This window comes from Gekko japonicus, unplaced genomic scaffold (assembly GCF_001447785.1).
Source record: "Gekko japonicus isolate JY-2015 unplaced genomic scaffold, Gekko_japonicus_V1.1 scaffold448, whole genome shotgun sequence".
NCBI lineage: Eukaryota > Metazoa > Chordata > Lepidosauria > Squamata > Gekkonidae > Gekko > Gekko japonicus.
Window position 1 is genome coordinate 784,307 of NW_015172018.1, and position 20,531 is coordinate 804,837.

A 20,531-nucleotide genomic window follows, 5' to 3' on the forward strand; every position below is an offset into this window, starting at 1 on the left:
AGATATGCTATCTCAACAGACGTTCTGGAGGGGGGGGGTTTCCACAGAGAAAGAGCAGAACTCTCAACAGAGGCGTTACGGCACCTCCTCTAGGCGAACGGGATTGGAAGACTGTACGTTTTGGTCACCAGAAAGGGGGCTGAGACAGGGCGTTTTTTATTTTCTATACCTCTCTGGGATAGTATATATATCTGCTGATTAACTCAATTCGGGGTGTTCAGTTCTCTGAGCTGGGCACCCTGCTTGCAAGCTGTATATCCAATAAAATATTCTGCTTCATTGAAAGAAGTCTGTCTCCAAAAGCTCGTTATTGGTAAGAAATAATTGCGTTGATAACAGGGTCATCCCAGTTATTATCACCACGAGTTAGCCTCTAACCTTAAACCTAGATTCTCCCCAATAATGGAGCCAGACCAAAGACCATGTGGTTAAGAAATCAATTCATCTACCGCCAGTGAATGGTTAAAGTTAATATATAAAGAAGCAATGACAAGAACTCCACACACATGCACTTTTAGGTCACAGAACAAAACATTCTGATGTGAAATAAAAGGTAAGCTTTCTATTTCTATGCAGGATCACCAAGAGACGCTATAATAAAATCAGTTGTGAAAATATTAGATACCACAATGAACCTTCTAGGAATCTGGTGACCTGAGATTTGTTGAGCCATGCTATGATGAGACACTTATTTAATGTACCTTGCTCCTCACTGCCCATAACAGCAGCAGAAAGTGTCTCTTCTTTAGCATGCAGAAGGGACGAAGCAACTGCCTGAGTTATGGCCTTGCCACTACAATGTTTTCGTTGTAGGTAACTATATTTTTGGCCCCATGGATGCACAAGACATTTTTGGTCCCATGGATGCACAAAAGAAATGATAAAGTATTGACCAAGTGCCATAAACGCTAGTTTGCTGCTTTTGCTTAATTTACAAAAGAAACTGGCCCCAGGCAGGTGTGCATGCATGTAACGGTCTTTCCTTACATCATCCTATGAAATATGGAAAAGCTCATGATAAAGTGGAGAGTCAGGACACCCTATGACAAATGCGTTCACACTTTGATTGCTCTTTGTTCCCATGAAGCAATTCAAACTCTCAAATTACTTCAATTTAGTAAGGAAGGTTCACTTTCTAAGGGTTTTTAAAAATCAGTACAGACTGAACAGAATTGTGGAAACGCTTAGGCTGAAATTTATTGTTACTACCATGGTGAATAGAATGGCCATAATTCACTTCTTCTTCCCTGTATCTCCCCGATCTGACAGAGAAGAGGTACAGCTGCAAAGGGTATATTGTTGTGTGTGTTTTATAGGATAAAAGCACCTCTCTGCAGTGATCCATGTAGCAACTCTTCTCCTTGCAGAAGGCTAGAAACATGCCCATGTGCAGTGGGGGGGGGGGAGTTAAAATGGGAAACATATTTTACAAAGGCAAACTGAAATATATATCTTCAAAGAGCAGGGATTTTACTCTGAGTTCTTGTAAACTATACGGCTCCCTCTTGTGCTTATTACGCCACATTTCAGTACACAAAAAATCCAGCATTATGCAATAAACATTTGGGGTCTGTTCACCCTGCAGTGTGCAGTCCATGCTCATAAAATGGTAATGCAGATGTCTAAGAGATGTACAGAAGCTTGCACTGGAAGAAAATTAAACTCTTCCAAAGTAACTAAGTGCAAGCTTAGTAACCATTTTCCTGCCATTATTTAAGCAGCACCTCAAGAGATCAAGGGGCCGCAGTGGCTCAGAGGTTAAGATGCTGAGCTGCAGACTGGAAGGTCTGTAGTTCGGCAGTTCGAGACCCAAGTGCCACGTGACAGAATGAGCTCCTGTCTCTGGCCCCAGCTCCTGCCAGCCTAGCAGTTTGAAAGCAAGAAATTGCAAGTAGATAAATAGGTAACGCTTTGGTGGGAAGGTAACAGCATTCCGTGCGCCTCAGCGTTTAGTCATGCTGGCCACATGACCACGGAAAAGTCTTCAGACAGCGCTGGCTCTTCGGCTTGGAAAAGGAGATGAGCACTGCCCCCCAAAGTCGTATTCGACTAGCTTTTGAGCAAGGGAAGCCTTTACCAAGAGATCCAGCCAGCCTCCTTACCTACATTTCAGGTATCAAATTATTTAAACTGACTCAGTGTGGGTCTTTGCTTGGCTGAAGGAGTTATTTTTGTCAGCTAAGCCCCACACCTGCTGCTAGCTGTCGAGCCAGACTAACGTTTATCTGGCAACAGGAGTGAAAAAGAAGGAGTCTCACTGCTGCCATCTGCATTTCGACTACTTATAGCAAGAAGAAAAACTTATGACTGCATCCTGCCCACCCCCCCCCCCCCCCCAAGGTAGTCCATTGCCTTCACTGCCCTTCAGGAAAAAGTAAATGAAACCAGCTACCCAAGCAAACATCTGAAACTGCTGTAAATCATCTTGCCGGTTGATACAATTAAGCAGAGAGGCAGTCTAGTGTACAGACCAGGGCAAACAGACTCCAAATCCTTGCTCAGTCACAAAACTCACTGTGTGACCTTGGGCTACTCAGAGCTCAACCTTAATAACCCCACAGGATTCTTTTAAGGATAAAAGGAGATGATCCCCAAGGCAAGTTGCCCTGTACTTATTGGAGGAACATGCGATACAAAAGAGAATACGTGCAGTTGCATCTGACATTGCTGTACATTTTCAGTTGCAATGTTATCTGTCCTGCCTAGGGACGTCAGCCTCCAGGTGGGACCTGGGGATCCCCCAGAACCACAACTGATCTCCAGATTACAGAGATCAGCTCCCCTGGGGATAATGGATGATCTGCAAGATGGACTCTGTGGCATTGTCCACCACTGAGGTCCCTTTCCTCTCTCCAGGCTCTATCCCCAAATCTCCAGGACTTTCCCAACATTGAGCTGGTAACTCTACCCCCCCACACACACACCCTGCTGGCAGGGACCTGGCAACCTTAGTTCTGCCTCTGTATTTCTCAACACGTCTGCAGGTCTGACCAAACTGTTTTAGGTTTTATATCACTTTGGCTTAAAACACGTTGGGTTGGATCCAGAGCAAAATTTCCACATGAGCTACAGCTCATGCGCAAGGAGAAATGCAAGAAAAAGGCCACAGTAGCTGCTTGTGCGAACTCACTGTATCCCCACAACATCTTGTGCCACCGATTACTGGGCATGACACACAGGGAGGAAACTGCTAGGTTGTGCACAAGATCTTGTGTGAGCAGAACTCTCTTCAGTCCATTTTATGTTTCTGCTCACACATTGCTGGATTCAAGGCGGTATTTGGAATGACTATTTCAAATACAACTGATTAAAAAGGATAATTTCTTCAAAACTATACACTGCAAAAAGACAGTCTTTCAGCTACATTTGGGACAGAAACATACACAAACTTTCATAGCAGCTACTTGCTATTCCCCTTCCCCATTTCGTGTAACTTCTGTTCATTTTCAGCAAACCCTTCAGAATATCTTCCATGCCTGAACCTAGGTGAAGCCAACTCTATGGAGTTCCATAAAGGTTAGTTTGTTTATTTAAAATATTTATATACTCGCCTTTCTCCCAGGACCCAAGGCAGTTATAACCAAAAAGCTTGTGATCTTTCCAAGGGCTCATTTTATTCATTATAACCTGGGCTGTGTCCAAACGTCTTTGGATGCTGCACTATGGCAATTATTTGCAACTGAATTGTCCACACATGAAAATTCAGCTGTGAATTATTCTGACAGTGTAAAGACAGCATAATTTCCCTGGATACCCTAAAATACAACCATCCTAACCTGAATGCAAGTTCGAGCAGTAGTTATTGTATACGGCCAAAGGCCGTTACGACCATCACACAGAACATAAAACATGAGTAAATAATAACATTGCTAAAATAACCAGACCTGAGGTGTTCATCAAGTAAAAAACTTTTCACTCTTCAGACACAACTTTAGCCCATAATTTCTTGGCTGTCAAAGCAAATGACACTCTATATGAGATGAGCAAGTCTGTATCTGAGAAAACAAAAATCAGTTTCTTTGCTAGGAAAAGTTCAAGACTTTCAAGAGCACTGTGAGAAATTAGGTTTTAGGCTCTGTATAAACGGGGCAGGACAGAATATGAGATGGATTGTCCAGAACTGGAATTCCACAGATACAGAAATGCAAAGCAAATGGTTTCTGGGAGTATGAACAAGTAAGCAAAGCTGTTGGTATGGTCTGGAATCAGACAGACATAAAAGCTATTCTAATATTGTAATGCTAGACAGATAGGAGGCTCTGACATGGTCCCTTTTAATTAATTTAAACCAGGGGGGAAATCAGGAGCTGGAGACAGATTGCCTATCTGTAGCAACATCACACTTGAACACACATGAACACATGAAGGTGCTTTATACTGAAACAGACCCTTGGTTTATCAAGGTCCGGATTGTCTACTCAGCCTGGCATGGCTTTCCAGGATCTCAAGCAGAGGTCTTTCATATTGCGTGACTCTTTTTACTGGCAATGTCAGGGACTGAACCTTGAAACTTCTGCATGTCAAGCAGATGCCCTGCCACTGAGCCACAGTCTCTCCCAGTCCTGAATACTGGTACTGGCCATGAAAACATCATGGGTATCGTCAAATATGGGACAGCAGTGGAGAATTTTGTAGTGGCAAGCCTCCCAGGGAAGAAAAATACAAACTGAACAGTGTTGCTGGACACCAAAGTCTCACCTGCATGTTTCAAGTAAGTTAACCCTGTTTAATGCATAAGGCTGCGAAGACACACATGAACAAGAGACAACTGGTGCCATGGGAGAACTAACTTTAATTCACTCTGAGACCCCTATGCATTTTGTATACCAAGGGGGATCTGTAAAATATCACTGGTCAGAGTATGATACTTCACAGATCCCCTGATGTAGCATATGCAAAAATACCTATGGGTCTCAGATAGAACTAAAATTAATTCACCCACTGCACTGTCTCTTGTTCTTTGCTCTGTGCTTAGTGCAGCCCCCGCTATGTATAAGGCTGCCTTGAGCTGAATCAAAACTGGGCCCATCTAGCCCAGTATATATCTGTCCTGACTGGTAATGGTTCACCAAGGTCTTGATTAAAGGCCCGCCCTGTTTAGGTTACCCAAGACTCTTTAAGCTGAGTTGCCAAAGCATAAAAAGCTTTACAAAGTTAGTTAACTTCTTTTTATAGGCTGGCAGTGAGTAGCACTGGTATGATTCGGCACACAGACAAAAAACGTCTCCGGACTTCCATGCAAAGCTGCATTGCCCACCCAAACTGGCTGCAGTCCAAGACCCGGACTTTAAGAATAAGCCTTCTAGAAAGCTTTTAGAGGCTCATTTGGCAACTAGTAACTGTATCGGATGTATGCAAACTGAAAATATTGATAATGTGAACAAATACGGTTATGGCATTCTGCAGTGGCTTAGTGCAAGAGTTGGGATCTACTCTGAATCAAGTTTTACCTCAACCAAAAGTCAGCCACTATTCTCTCAGCCTCTGCCTCCCCCCCCCCTTTCTGTAAACAGAATGTTATCTCACAGGTTTGTTTTAAGAATCACTGGCAAAGCTTGTGAAGTGCTTTAAACTCCAAAATGCCCTAAAAGTAGAATTAGTGAACAGCACTGCAAATCAAGCCTAAACTCTCCCTGGAAGCTAAAATGACTAAACTGAGGCTATCATACCTTGGTCACCTTATGAGAAGACAATACTCACTGGAAAAGACCATAACGCTAGGAAAAGTTGAAGGAAGCAGGAAAAGAGGAAGACCCAACATGAGACAGATTGACTCAAACAAGGAAGCCACGGCCCTCCGTTTGCAAGTCAGAAGCTATTTGACAGTAGAAGAACGTAAGAGAAGCCAATGCTGGATCAGGCCAATGGCCCATCCAGTCCATCACTCTGTCACAAAGTGGCCAAAAATACCAGGTGCCATCAGGAGGTCCACCAGTGGGGCCAGGACACTAGAAGCCCTCCCACTGTTGCACCCCCTCAAGCACCAAGAATACAGAGCATCACTTGCCCCAGCACCTAAACACTCACACCCTGATCTGGATAGCTCGATCTCATCAGATCTCGGAAGCTAAGCAGGGTTGGTCCTGGCTAGTATTTGGATGGGAGGCTTCCAAGGAATACCAGGGACATGACATGGAGGCAGGCAATGGCAAACCACCTCTGATCGTCTCTTGCCTTGAAAACCCCACAGGGTCACCATAAGTCAGCTGTGACTCGACAGCACTTTTCATCCAACGCACCATGGCACTTTTCCACACAGTTTACAAGGTTAAAGATGATTTTGGACTATTAACGTTAAGTGAAGCATTGAGTTCTTACCTAAACATTTCCAAGGCTGAATATGCTCCCATATCTCATGCCTTGTGACTTATGAGACGTAGGATAGTTAGGTGAGATATCCAAAGGGAAGCTCTTCATAATTAAACAGAAACAATCAAATTTATACCCAAGATTGGGAGTATGAATGCCATCTTCAGCATTCCAACCCCACCAGGAGATGTCACCAAGCACAACCATCTGGATTCATTCCTTAGGCTGCCCCTAAAATACCCAATGCATACATTATGCAACGGTATTACTCACACACGTGGCCAGCTCCTATTACATATTGCTGCCTGCATCCCTTTTGAGGGTCTGGTAATCACAACAGACATCACATCATTCACAAAGCACTAAAGGAGTTGAACTCACACAAAATGGTAGCTGCATCAGGGGCTGTTAAAGCTCCTATGTCAGCTAAGCCATACTGTACAAAATGCTGGAATAGCTGAATACAAACTGAATCTCATAATCCGTGATCATTGTGCCTGCCCCAGTTCAAGCGAGGACAAGCCTACGCCTACTGCTTCCATGGCTTTAATGCAACATGCATTTTAAGAGGTCCTTGTCAAAGAATATAACCAAGATGACCTATTGTTCCTCCAAAGTACACACTTCACTCAGGAATGGTGACAAGATGATGATCACACTAGACTGCCTTCAAATATCAGTAATACACATAATCTAGATATCATTCAGCGGTACACTTCACTAGGTTTGGATGACGATAACATATGGCAGTGATGAACTGGTTAACCCATCAGTTTAAACAACATTAGGTGCCTAGTATTGCCAGTTATTCTTTCAAAAGCCAGAACTTATCTGTGACATTGGCATCACATTAATATAACACCTTCTCTGCCCCCCCCCCGGGGGGGGGGGGAATATGAATCTTCCAACCTGTCAGAGTTCTATTACAATATCCTAGATCTACTTGGCTTTTAAGTGTCCCAACTAATAAATACCACCAAGCAGTACTAGTGCAAAAGAGCAACCTGAAGGAAAGAACTGATGGTCTTTACAAACACAGAGGATAGAATAAAGAGGACTATGCTCAGGAGATCGACATTAACACTATGGAAATCCAGTGCCGACATTTTTCATATCCTCTGTTTAAAAAAAAAAAATCTCACGCAGCTTTAAAGGCAAATGGGGACTCTTTTGTCTAGCCTGCTTTTCAAAGTGTTTTTATGATGACATTCGGTGTAGAACTTTCATTTCAAAATATTAAAAAAGTTGGAAATAATTGCAAAATAAACATTAAAATTCAATAAAGACAGGAAGGAAGTAGATTATGTTTCAACTGAGATTTTGTCCCATTAAACAGCGTTGATTGAAATGTGTTGCTGCAGGGTGCACCCATCCATACGCTGAAGACATTCTTTGCAATCAAGTGTTGAAGAAGGCTGAAGAGTTACCTAAGCAGTGCAGCTTGTGTGGTGCAGCGGCTGGAGTGTCAAACTAGGATCTGGGAGCCCCAGGTTCAAACCTCCACTCTGCCACAGACGCTTACTGGGTGACCTTGGGCCACTCAATACACTAACCTAACCTACCTCACGGGGTTGTTGCGAGGACAAAACAGACAAAAGAAGAGTAAATGTATTTTAATACGCACAAAAAGGAAGTCTGATAGAATGTTTTGTTGGTGTGCTCTGACTGAATTGCCAAGTTTGAATAGTTTTCCTGTGTTAGAAACAAAGACTACATTACTCATAGGTAGCTTACATTACACAGGTTCAAGGGTGAAAAATAACTGGATGACAAGTCACTGGATATGTGCAACCAACAAAAAGTGAAAACTGTATGGCATACTGATTTCACTGGGTTTGTAAATTTTGACTACAGTCATACCTATGGCTTCAAATGGCAGTAAAGGACTTTATTTCTGTGCTAACTCAATTTACACCCCCCCCCCAACCTGGCAATACAGACAGCACAGAAGTAGAATACTGCTACAGCAAACTATTTTTGCCCTTAAACACAAACACCTGCTTCGTTCTTTAGCAACAAGAATGGATATACATCTGATTTATCTAAAGGTATACATCTTTAAGCAACATAAACTGAGAGAGCAATAGGTAGGCATGCAGGCAGTGAGCCAGCTTCCTGAACACTTCACATCATTTCAGATTCTTCAACCACCACGGTGGTTGGAGAATTGCTTTTTTAAAAAAGAAAAGGAATATAACATTTACATGACTCCCTGCAAAACAGTAGCTTTGATCGTGTCTTGGCCAATTAACAAAAGGAACTGGAGAGAGAAGCTCTCATTCAAGCAGCACTGCAGGACTGATACAGATGCACCATATCTGGCAGTTTGTTCCTAAGATTCCATCAACACTGTGACAAAGACACAGCCCCAGATTGGGCTATATGCACTATCAATGGCTAGAACCCACCAAGAGCAGGGATAGAATAGAGATAGAACAGAGCGCTACCCTAAAGGCACCCCTCCTACAACTTTCCCCAAAAAATACATAAACAAAAATATTGTACTCGGGGGGGGGGGGAATGTGGTGAAGGCAAAATCTAGATCCTAAAAAGGTAAGTCAAACAGAGTAGAGGGCCAACAATTAAAACTTAAGGTATATAATATAAAAATACATTTATTTATTAGTAAAGAATTAAAAACATATAAGGGCCCAATTATACCTCATAAAATACCAAAATCACACACACAAGGGCCAATGAATTTGACCTGACGTGTTTCGGCCTTCTTCACAATGAGGAACAAATGGGCTTATATCATAATACAATACAATTATACAACATGGATACAAAATGGACCAGAAAGGAATTGCTGTAAAAAAATAAAAAACATGTGAAATTAAATACATACAGTAAAATGAATAAACAATGCCTATATTCTACTAAAAAGGCATATTGGCTTACTTCCAAAGTGAAACCACTAGGCACGGAATAAAAGTTCAAGCCAAAGTGTCCTCAGGAAAATTGTCCCTTTTAGCAAAGAGCAGTGCTGACAGACAAAGTGCTGGAGCGTTATACCAGGTGTTAGATGATGCAATCCTTGTGCAATGCCTTGAAATAAGTTTCAATATTGTAGATTGCATTGGTTTACAAATTTTTTTTTTGGCTTATAGATTATTATCAGTGAAATATCATTTGGCATGTGATTGGATCTTGGGAGGCCTCATTTATAATTTTATTTTGTGCCTAGTGGTTTCATTTCGGAAGTAAGTCAATATGGTTTTTTAGTAGAATATAGGCATCGTTTATTTATTCATTTTACTATATGTATTTAATTTCACATTTTTTTTGTTTTTTTACAGCAATTCCTTTCTGGTCCATTTTGTATCCATGTTGTATGATTGTATTGTATTATGGTATAAGCCAATTTGTTCCTCATTGTGTTTGACCTCTGAAGAAGGCCTAAGCAGGCTGAAATGCATCAGGTCAAGCCCACTGGCCCTTGTGTGTATGGTTTTGGTATTTTATATGAAGTGCAATTGGGCCCTTATATGTGTTTTTAATTCTTTACTAATAAATAAATGTATTTTTGTATTATATACATTAAGTTTTAATTGCTGGCCCTCTACTCTGTTTGACTTACATTTTTAGGTTCTTGATCCTAGGTTTCAGGGTTAAGTTTGTTCCCCTTTTATGTCCCTAAGTGAAGGCAAAATATGTCATCCACCCATTACCCTTAACTGACAGAGACCCCGTATGAGTTGCAGTGCACATCTGGGAACAGAGCAGGCACAGCTTCACTGCAACAAAAGTATTAAACAATAAGCATATTAATGATAAGATTATGTAACGAAATAATCATTTTAGCACTGCTTCGACAAAACAAAAATCTCTTTGCTGCACTCGGAACTACCCTTTGTCGTATCATTGTTTTACGCAAGCCACAAATATTGTTGCTTCAGTTTCACTCTCTTACCTGAATAACTTTGTAGAAATAGGCATACTGTCGAGCAGTATTTTTATATTGGCTGAAAACATCATGAATGGCCTGAGTTGACTGAAGATACTGAACCTCATCTTCTTCGAAGTACAGTGGGGTATTGTATTCGCTTGGGAGAGTCTGGATGTAAGGCAGCCAGAAAGAATTAGGGTTGCATCGTTCACAAAGAAGATGGAATGCTAATGTGATGTTACCCATGGCTTGGAGAATTCGGTCTTGGGAATACAAGGACCCTTGGGGAAAAAAATGAACCCACAAGGAAACTTAGTCCCTTTGAAACATACATTCCTAATTCCTTTTATGACAAAAGCGAGGTCAGGCTATCAATTTTTTAAACTCATAACACAGATCATTACATTCCTGTAAAACATTTAAACCAAATCTAAAAAATACTGACCAACTGATCATACAAAGATGCCATAAGCATTGTAGCACTGGGTAGTCACCCAGCATCCTAACACATTCTCAGTGACATTCTTAAGGGAACTTAACTTACGGAGTACTGGACTGAAGGTACTTGATACAAGGTAAATTTATCAGTGCAGTATAAACAGTGTTCACATGGAAATCAGGAAACAGAAGGCAAAACTAGACCCTTTCTGAGCCCTGAGCTTCTTTAAGTAGTTATAAGCTCACTAGCCATTTCTATTTGCCAATCCACAATTTTGTTAATGAATAACTTCCCCATAAATGTGCTGCAAGCATATCAGTAAATACACCCAGAAGCTCTTCTTACCTAAGACTGAATTTTTAGCTGACTCCACCGTCATCAGCAATTTTCTAGGAACCCAGAGAAAAAGTTCTTCAGCCTAGAAAAGCAACAAAACATTCAGTCATGTACATCTGGCATACGTAAGCAGACGGCATTTAATTAGGAATTCTTCTCTCCTTCTCACCAATACCATATGCCGGGCTTTTAAAGAGGCTTGCCTACAGAGACTAACAATTGTTCTCCAGCAATTGTCCTCCCCACCCCATAAACCTCAGTTTTCTTCTTCTCTTTCCTCCTAGCAGAGATGCTAGGAAGAAGATGCAGCCCAAGTTTCCAGGTACAAAGAGATCCAAAGAAGAAAGCTGATGGCACAAGCCAAGCAAGTAAAAGGGAGGAGGAGGACAGGTAGCCAGCCCCTGAATCTTGTGACTGCCACTGCTGTATGATAACAGCATTAGATTACATTAAGTACTGTTTAAGGGTGCACTATTACCTCAGTCAGATCCCAAATCTAGTCTAATACAATTCAGCAAACAAATAATGGTAGAAATGCATTTCCTCCAATTCAGTGCTTTTCCAGATCTGGACCTGTGATTGTGACGAGGTACACTAATCATACCCGACATGGATGGCCCAGGCTAGCTCAATCTTGTCAGCTCTCAGAAGCCAAGCAGGGTTGGCTCTGGTTAGTACTTGGATGGGAGACCACCAAGAGGCAGGCAATAGCAAACCACCTCTGAAGGTATCTTGCCTTGAAAACCCACCGTAGTCGCCACAGGTCGGCTGTGACTTGAGAGCACTTTCCAGCACCACACTGAACAAACCTCTAACTTAAGTGCTCCAAATAGGCCAAAAATAAACAGGGGGGAACCACCTGAGAGAGCCTTCTGCACATCATCCTGAAGTAAATGATACGTAAATATGACAAATTAATCCAGAACTGTGCATCTGAAAGCATGGGTCACCTTTTGGCAGGTGGAGAGCAAACCCCTTTTCCTTTCCAAAAGCTGATTAACTCTTTTTCGAGGGAGCAGTGGTGGTGGGAACAAAGAGAAAAGCAAACACCTAGAGAAGAACTCTGGGTCTGACCCTTGGCTTGGACAGAATCAACAACTAATGATTCATAACCAGGCAGTAACACGTGTCCCAAATCCAACTCGCTGACAATTCAATCTTCCAAATACAGTGCCTAAAAGAAGCAGTTGATCAAGTGATCTTTTTACATGCCAAATACCTTTACCAGTTACCCTCTACTCACCTTTATCTCTCTTGCAGCTTTCAAACCAAAGCCCTCTTCACCAAAGCTGGCCACTTCAAAACCCTCTGTGGATGCACCATTCTCTCCAGCCCACTTTATTAGCTCAGCAAAATAATCTTCTCTTTTCCCATCAAAGGTGACAGACAAACCTATGCGTACATTTGATGTCAAAGGGAAACACAAGGTGAACCTTCAAAATTTAGCATATTTACCAGTTTGCCAATGCCGTTCTACTGAAAGATTACCCAGAATTCATATGCCCATAGTAGCTTGACAGTGCACGACAGATATTTAATTTTAGTCTACCAAGAGAAGCAGCTCTGAGTCCAAGAGAGACTTGGCAAAAGAAAGTGTTAGGGAAGCACAGCTCTTTGGTCGTTTGTACTAACTAGGCCAGGATGTGCAATGCCAACCATTCTCTGCCAATCAATGTCACATGGTCTCTGAGCTGCCTGAAGCATTACTGGGTGCAGTTTGGCAAGATAATAAACTTATTTCACTTTAGACCCAGGGGAACTCAAAGAGCTCTCAGCTTAGTGATGTTCTCAGTGGCACAATTTAAAACCTATACCTCTGTCTCCAAGCATGTCTATATATGATTGTCTCACCTTCATTCTCAAGGGACACAAAAGTTAACTGAGAATTAGTCCTGGCCTATACACTACTGGTGTATAGTGTATAGTATGGTGCGGTGGCTCAAGTGGTTAAGACGCTGAACTACAGGCTGTGGAAGGTCGGTAGTTCAGCAGTTTGAGACCCGGGTATGCTGCATGACGGAGTGAGCTCCCGTCTCTAGTTCCAGCTCCTGCCAACCTAGCAGTTCGAAAGCAAGAAATTGCAAATAGATAAATAGGTACCACTTTGGTGGGAAGGTAACAGCGTTCCATGCGCCTTGGTGTTTAGTCATGCCGGCCACATGACCATGGAAATGTCTTCGGACAGCACTGGCTCTTCGGCTTTGAAACGGAGATGAGCACCGCAACCCTAGAGTCGGATTCGACTGGCTTTCAAGCAAGGGAACCTTTACCTTTACTTTACCTATACACTACTGGAATATAAAACTTACATATGTCTGTATTATTTCTTTGTTATAATGTGCATTTTATCTTTTGCTATATAGCTATTATACAGTTCAGCTTCATGGTCAACCAAAAAGGGTTAGCTAATTACAGCAATATAAAACATAGAATATCAACTCAAAATACAACTGAAGGCATCAACTTGCTGATTGATCACACAGGTTCTTCATGAATCCCTTCTTACGTATCTCACCCTCGACAGCAAATCTGACAACAAATAAACTAAATAGAAGAGAGTAAAAGCGTCAATCTTCTCAATTTAATCAGCTCCCTATGTTCACAATTTAAGGCATGATTACCCTTTAATAAGTAGTGACAAACAGTTTCAGTTTTGGCCACACTAGGTCTGGCAGGGCATTCTTAATGCTGCTGTTCTAACAATTGGTTAGGCACTGCTTGAAACCTCTTTATTGATCAATAAATTAAAACTAAATTATCACTGATAATTTGATCTGATCATTGCATTGATCTTGCATATTTATTTTTGTAAACATTGCCTTAAGTGCATAAGGAATTAAATTTCTATGTAGATGGTGTTTAAGTGTCTTATTTCTTATTTTGTGTACTGCATGTAAACCAAAAAGTGCATTATTCTAGTTCTACCACAAGATGACAAAAAAAAAATCTTCCTTATACATCTGTGTAAAAAGAAACACATAGCAAATAAAGGAAGTCTTCACAGCAGTAGTTCTAAGGAGTCTAAATATTTTATGTCACACATACAGCTGAGTGCAAGGACTGTCTCCAAAGAAAATTCTGGTTCCCACCCAAGACATTCAGTAGCAAACATTGCAAAATGGAATTGCCTAAGGCCTAGGCTCTGTACCTACCACATTCTAACAAGAAACATTCTCTTCAAATATTGTCGTTTGGCTTAAGATGCTACCCACCTTTATCCTCTGGAATTAAATACCAAATAATTATATATGCTGCAGTGTTCCTTGCAAATGTTGAACAATTAGTGAGCATTAGCTAAATATGGAACAGTTCAACAGCCACAGACTCACAGTAGCTTTTGCCAAAGACCAACAGATGTATGTTTAATAGGAGGGACTTACAAATATTATAAGCATCAATAAAAATAATCCCATATTTAATCACTGAGAATTTAACAATACTTGAAAGTGGGTCTGTAAATTGAGGTCCATCACCCCTATCCCATAGCCCTACAACACCAGCTGATCCTTTTCAAATACCTGAGCACAAGAAGTGTCATCTCTTTGGAAAAAACTAAACACTGTGACATTTTAAAGTTCATAATGTATATCAACTTCAGCTGCTGCTGATCATGAGCAACTAAAAGGCTCTTTTCTCATTTACCTTTCTGTTTTTTACGGATTCTCTCAACAAGAGCTCGAATCTGCTGATATTCTTCCCACTCCTTTCCAGGACCTGCAGTTGGACTGCTGCATTCTGGAAGCAGAAATACAGAAATAATGCTCTGTTCAATTCAATTTAGCCTTTCCCCTTTTCTCAACATCAAGAGAATTATATATGGACACGGAACTTTAATTTCGTAACTGTTGGTTAGGCAATCATACCATAACTTTTAAGTTTGCAGAAGACAAATGTCTGACAAATTTCAGAACTCAAGGGTAGAACCTGGACTGATTGTTCTGAAGCTTTCATTTTCAAGTTAAGTTACTCAACTGAAATTAATTCAGCATTGGCCTTTTCCCACATTTAGTCACATCCTCACCCGTGTCAGATGTTAAAGATATTAAACTTACTCTGTAATAATTCGCTAATTAGATTCAGCATTTCTTTCGGCGAGATCACTGCAGTAGCTCCTGTACCCGACTTCTGAGTTTTCACTCTACTTTTCTTCCCCATCTTCCAACTTGAAGAAAATAATAGTTAAATAAGCACAGGTTTTCTATTACCACACAAGCTTTCTTTTGCATATCATTTTTTTTACCACCAATTACATAATATTAAATAGTTTGGAAAGAGAAAGGGAGGAGAAAGTAGGTAGAGGCCAGCAAATATTTTTAAAACTTCAAAGATACATTTCCAATTTTTTTAACCTGTCACTTATCTCCTATAACTTAATCATACATTAAAGTACCCAGGATAAACTTTTAGTACGCCAATATATCTGGTAGTTAAATCACACCAGTGTCCATCAGTAAACCTATATACTACTAAACACCTGTGGCCCCCATCTGTGGATAGCTAAATCTGCTGATCAGGGCCACATGGAGGCTAAGCAAACCTTTCTGCACACTTGGGGGACTTCCCAGGTGCGCAGAAAAAAAATCTCATGTTTTAGAAAAAAAATTACATATTTGAGAAGGCGGGAAGTTGGGTCCAGCAGCAGTGGCACTATCTGAGAGCACTGCTGGACCTGGTGGCAGCCATGCAGTCCAGGAGCTGCACGGGGCATGCCGCCAGCAGTGGCACAATCTAGGAGTCAGGCTGTGCTGCCGCTGGGCCCTGTGGGGCTCCCGTGTCGTGCCGCTGTTAGGCGCAGCAGTGCAGCCCAGGAGCCCATCTGGGTATGCTGCCGGCTGTGGCAAAATCCCTGGGTCTCACTGGGCCAGTCACGGAAGTGGCTGGGGGAAAGTCTCTGCTGGCTCGCTTGGACAGCTCCGGATGAGCAAGCAGATTCCTACTCCCCGCTGCTCTCTGAGGCTCGCCTGGAGCAGGTCCACGGTAGTTAGTACACTATCTCCCCACCACCAACCCAGTGAGCCACACAGAGCTGCAGGAGGTGGGGAGGCTGTGCTGGTTTGCCCGGAGCGGCTGTAGGCAAGCCGCAGAGAGCTGCTGGGCAGCCCGGAGCTCCACAGTGGGATTGGAGTGAGTGAGTGTGTGTGTGTGTGTGGGGGGGGGATGGGATTCCCCCTGCGAGTCTTGCTGGCCTCCCCTCGTACATATTAAATCTTAAATGACCAAATAAACTGGGTTTTGATCCCCCCCAAGACAGATGCTCACTGGCAAAACAAGAATGAGCTCTGTGAGAATAAGCTGCAGCACTAAAACCTTTGATGACTTACACCCCCATCAGAAGACAGCAGACTTACTCCTGAATTGTAAACTTTGAAATTAAGACCCACTGATTTCAACACAATTTATACTTATGTATTTAAGACTAGGATTTGGTTCTAGGATAAAAGGTGCTACCACAGCAAACCATTTAGGGCTTAAAATGTTTTATTCTGCTAGTCATATTAATGTTACCTTAAACATAAATCTGTGGAAAACTACAGGCAACACCCCCCCAACTGTTGATGATAGATATGCTTGGTTACATGCAGCAAAGTTGCATATCCAAATATAGAGGATCAAACTAACTTGGCACCAAGTAACATGTAAAAACAGTGACAGCAAGAGCTGAACCAATCTCCCACTCTAAATCTTGCTGGCAAAGATGTTCTGTTGTGTTCAGCTTTGAACTTCTGTTCCACCAAAAATCTCTCCTTGATGAGATGCAAACATATTCTCTTTCTACCCACACATCAGTTTTAGGAAACAAAAAAATGTTTTCCCTCAAAAGGCACTCACTTTGTAGTAACTTCTCTTAGGAAAAAATAACTGTCTGAAGACAGATTTCTTAAATTTATCTGCAAGCTCATTAGTATACGGTTTTGCAATCCTATTTATTATGTATGTACCTTTAAAATGTGATCGCAGAATCAGACAGAAAAAACGTGCTTGCTGCACAATCCACTTATCAGCAGAAACAAATATCCCAAAAACTTTATCAGAAAAACCAAAGAGAAAGATTATTTATAGCACAGACAAGTCTGAAAAGAATTCACAGATTATTTTAATCACACTTCATGTTAAGGCATGTGCATTCAAACAAAGATTGTAATTCAAGACATTAAGGACACACACTACTTACAAAGGGCGAGAACCAAATTATTCCAATACACTGCTATGATTTGACCTGGTTTTTCAAAATTAATACTAATATAAAAAAACTGCTAAAGGAGTAGCTGTAAATCTAAATCCAGGTATATAAAAAACTTCTGCTGGCATCGAAATTTGAGCATACTTTCAAGATTGTTATTACACATGAAATCACATTTTATCACATAATAGAACTTACAAACATTCTGTTTGGTTCAGTGGGATTCAATTCTCCTCTCTAATAAGAGAAAGGAGAGCCTGTGCAGTGCAAAATTCATACCGTTCTTTTAAAACATTATGTCAGAGTAACTATAGGAGAATACTTCCAAATAGGAAACATGAAAAATTCATAAGTTGCAAAGCAATCTGTACTAAGCACGTGGTACCTCTTTGAACTCACCTAGTAACATTCAATGCTTCAGTGAAGAGCACAGCAAAACATATTGACCGAACATGAATTCCTTACTGTCAAATGTATAAAGAACAGGAAATCAGGGGCTTTAGTTCAATAGTGACTATATCATTGTTTGGAAGGCCAAAAATACTGGTTACTTGGTTAAGCCAGAGCAAGATTCTAATTGCAAGTCATGAAGTTCTTTGCCACTGACTTGGATTTGGACTAGACAAGAGTCACTTGTTGAAGGCTTTCATGGAACAGCCTCAGCTACTCCTTTGCAGAAGCTTCAGGCAAAGGGAAAGGTATGGTAGAAGCTCAGCTCTAATTTAATTCATGTTACCAACCTAAATAAAACAAGGTGCAGAATGTATTTACAGACTTACTCCTTATATTGCCACACATCTCCTAACATGAGTCTGCTCCCATTTTCAATATCATATAGCCACAAACCCACATATAGTTGAAAGTGACAGTATAAGAATCCACAAGTATATCCACAGGTATATTACCTATAAGAAGTTTCTAAAAAGAACCTCAGATGACACTCTATCACTAGGTAGACCAAAGTTAGATTAGGAATCCCTTTGGAAGCAGACAGAGATCCAAAAACAAACATTTTGTAACTGTTCTGAGTCTTCAGAGCACAACCAGCTAAATCCCCAATATTTTCTCACCACATTTCTAACTTCTTTCAAAGTCCACACTAGGATAAAGTTAATTATTTATGGAGTACCAGATCCAAAGAAGATTATGATTTTAGAAGGGGAAAAGAGTAGCTTTTAACACTTCAAGCTCATTTACAAGAACTAAGCAGGTTTCACAGCATAAAAGCTTACCCAGATGTAATCTAAAAGTATTACTTACATGTTCAACTAGTCTGTTACTATTCCTTTGCAGACAGCAAGACTGTATTATATTTTGCATACACTGCCAAGCATTGAAAGCAATACCTAAGTCAGAGGCTATGCTTGGAAGTCCTGAGATTCTCATAGTTATGGAGAAGAACTGAATACATACAGAAGAATCCTTTAGACTCCCAGAAACCAACCAGAGTACACAGTATTAGTAACCAAAAGAAAGCAGTTTGATTAAACAGAAGACATGGCTTCCAATATTTATTTATTTATTTGATCTATAACCCACCCTCCCCTTTGCAACAGGGCTCGGGGCAGGGGACAACATTTCAATATATAAACTGAAATATCAAATATCAGGTTAAAAACAGCTAAAACAACCTAAACTATTCAGCAAAAAGAACTTATAGATGGCACCTAAATATACAGCTTAATATCCTTTCCTAGTGGGGGGAGGAGGAAGGAGGAGCCAGGCTAGATGGAACCTGTTGCTGTCCTCAACCATAAGCTTGGTGAAACACTTTTGTTTTACGGGCCCTGTGAAATTGCATTAAGTCCCAAAGAGCCCTGTTGTCATTCGGCAGAGAATTCCAGTGAGTAGGACCCCCCTGATGTCATTTGGCAGAGAGTTCCAGTGAGTAGGACGCAGAACTGAGAAGGCACGGGTTCTGGCTGAAGCTAGCCAGATACTTTTCAGACCAGGGATTACAAGTCAGTTCTTCTCTCCTGAGGAAAGTGCTCTTTGGAGGATATACCAGGAGAGGCGGTCCTGCAGATACGCTGGTCCCAGACTGCATAGGGCTTTGAAGGTAAATACCAATACCTTGATCCGGCATTCAACTTGTAGCCAGTGCAGGTGGCAGAGCACCGGATGAATGTGGGCTGTCAATGGAATTCCTTGTAGAACCAGTTGTAATTTCCAGGTTAGTCTCAAGGGTAGCCCAGTGTAGTTACAGTAGTCCAACCAGGAGGTGACCATTGCATGGATCATTGTGGCTAGGTTGGGGTGAGACAGGAAGGGGGCCAGCTGTCTAATCTGGTGTAGCTGTAAAAACACCAGTCTAGCAATGTTTGTGATCTGGGACTCCATTGATAAGGAGGAATCCAGAAACACACCAAGGACCTTGACAGTTGACCCTGGTGTTAAAGGCATACCATCAAGAGCCAGAAGCCAACATCCTAACCCTGAATGCTCTGTCTTGGCTAGATTCAGTCTCAGTCGACTCTGTTTCAACCATCCAACCATGGCTTCAGACCCCTCAGTTAAAGTAGCTGGGGTGGTATTTGGCTAGCCATCCATCAACAGATATAGCTGGGTGTCATCTGCATACTGATGACAACCCAGTCTGAAACTCTGTACCAGATGGGTGAGAGGGCATAAAGAGATATTAAATAACACTGGAGGATCATCCCTTGAGGGACCCCACATACCAACAGGGATCATGGTTGACACCCTCTCTCCTAGAGTCACTCTCTTTCCCCAACCTTGGAAGAAATGAGGCAAGCCATTTCAAGGCTGTCCCACAAACTCCTATGTCAGCAAGGCAGTGGGTCAACAGGTCATGGTTGACCCTGTTAAACACCACTGTCAGACTGAGCAACAGCAGCAGTGCCAACCCACCTAGACCCAGCTGCCTACAAAGATCGTCCCTGAGGGTGACCAATGCTCTCCCTGTCCCATGGCCAGGGTGGAAGCCGGACTGGAATGGGTCTAGGGTTGTCCTCCAGGAAAGTCTGGAGCTGCTCCACCACCACTCTCTCAATTACCGTACCCAGGAACAAAAGATTCAATACTGACAATAATTAGCCGGATCCGTAGGCTCCAAAGATGGTGTCTTTATGAGCAGTATTACCACTGCCTCCTTTAATCTTGCTGGGTAGAACCTCAAACATAGGGACAGATTTATAATGTCCACCAGGGGGACCTGTATTCCATCACCACTGGCTTTTATCAGCCGTGATGGACAAGAGGGTCCAAGAGGCAAAAGGTGGGCTTAAAAGCACCCAGAATCCTGTCAATATCAGTTTGAGAGAGTCAGCTGAAGGTGTCCAATGCAGAATCCAAAGACAGCCAAGGAGCCTCCAAGTTCATGTATCAAAATATGCCCCCATTTCTTAAGAACATAA

At 41.7% G+C, this 20,531-nt stretch overlaps 1 protein-coding gene across 1 annotated transcript in view; it reads right to left on the minus strand.

Moving 5' to 3' along the window:
* Positions 1-20,531, minus strand: part of SETD3 (SET domain containing 3) — a 68,170-nt gene that overhangs the window by 36,463 nt on the left and 11,176 nt on the right. Inside the window, exons 2-6 of the mRNA XM_015420478.1 lie at positions 15,026-15,135; positions 14,616-14,708; positions 12,217-12,365; positions 10,983-11,055; positions 10,223-10,479 (exon numbers count right to left, since the gene is read on the minus strand). Of these exons, the coding sequence (XP_015275964.1) occupies positions 10,223-10,479; positions 10,983-11,055; positions 12,217-12,365; positions 14,616-14,708; positions 15,026-15,128 (675 nt within the window). The 5' untranslated portion in view covers positions 15,129-15,135. The remainder of the gene's footprint in view (positions 1-10,222; positions 10,480-10,982; positions 11,056-12,216; positions 12,366-14,615; positions 14,709-15,025; positions 15,136-20,531) is intronic.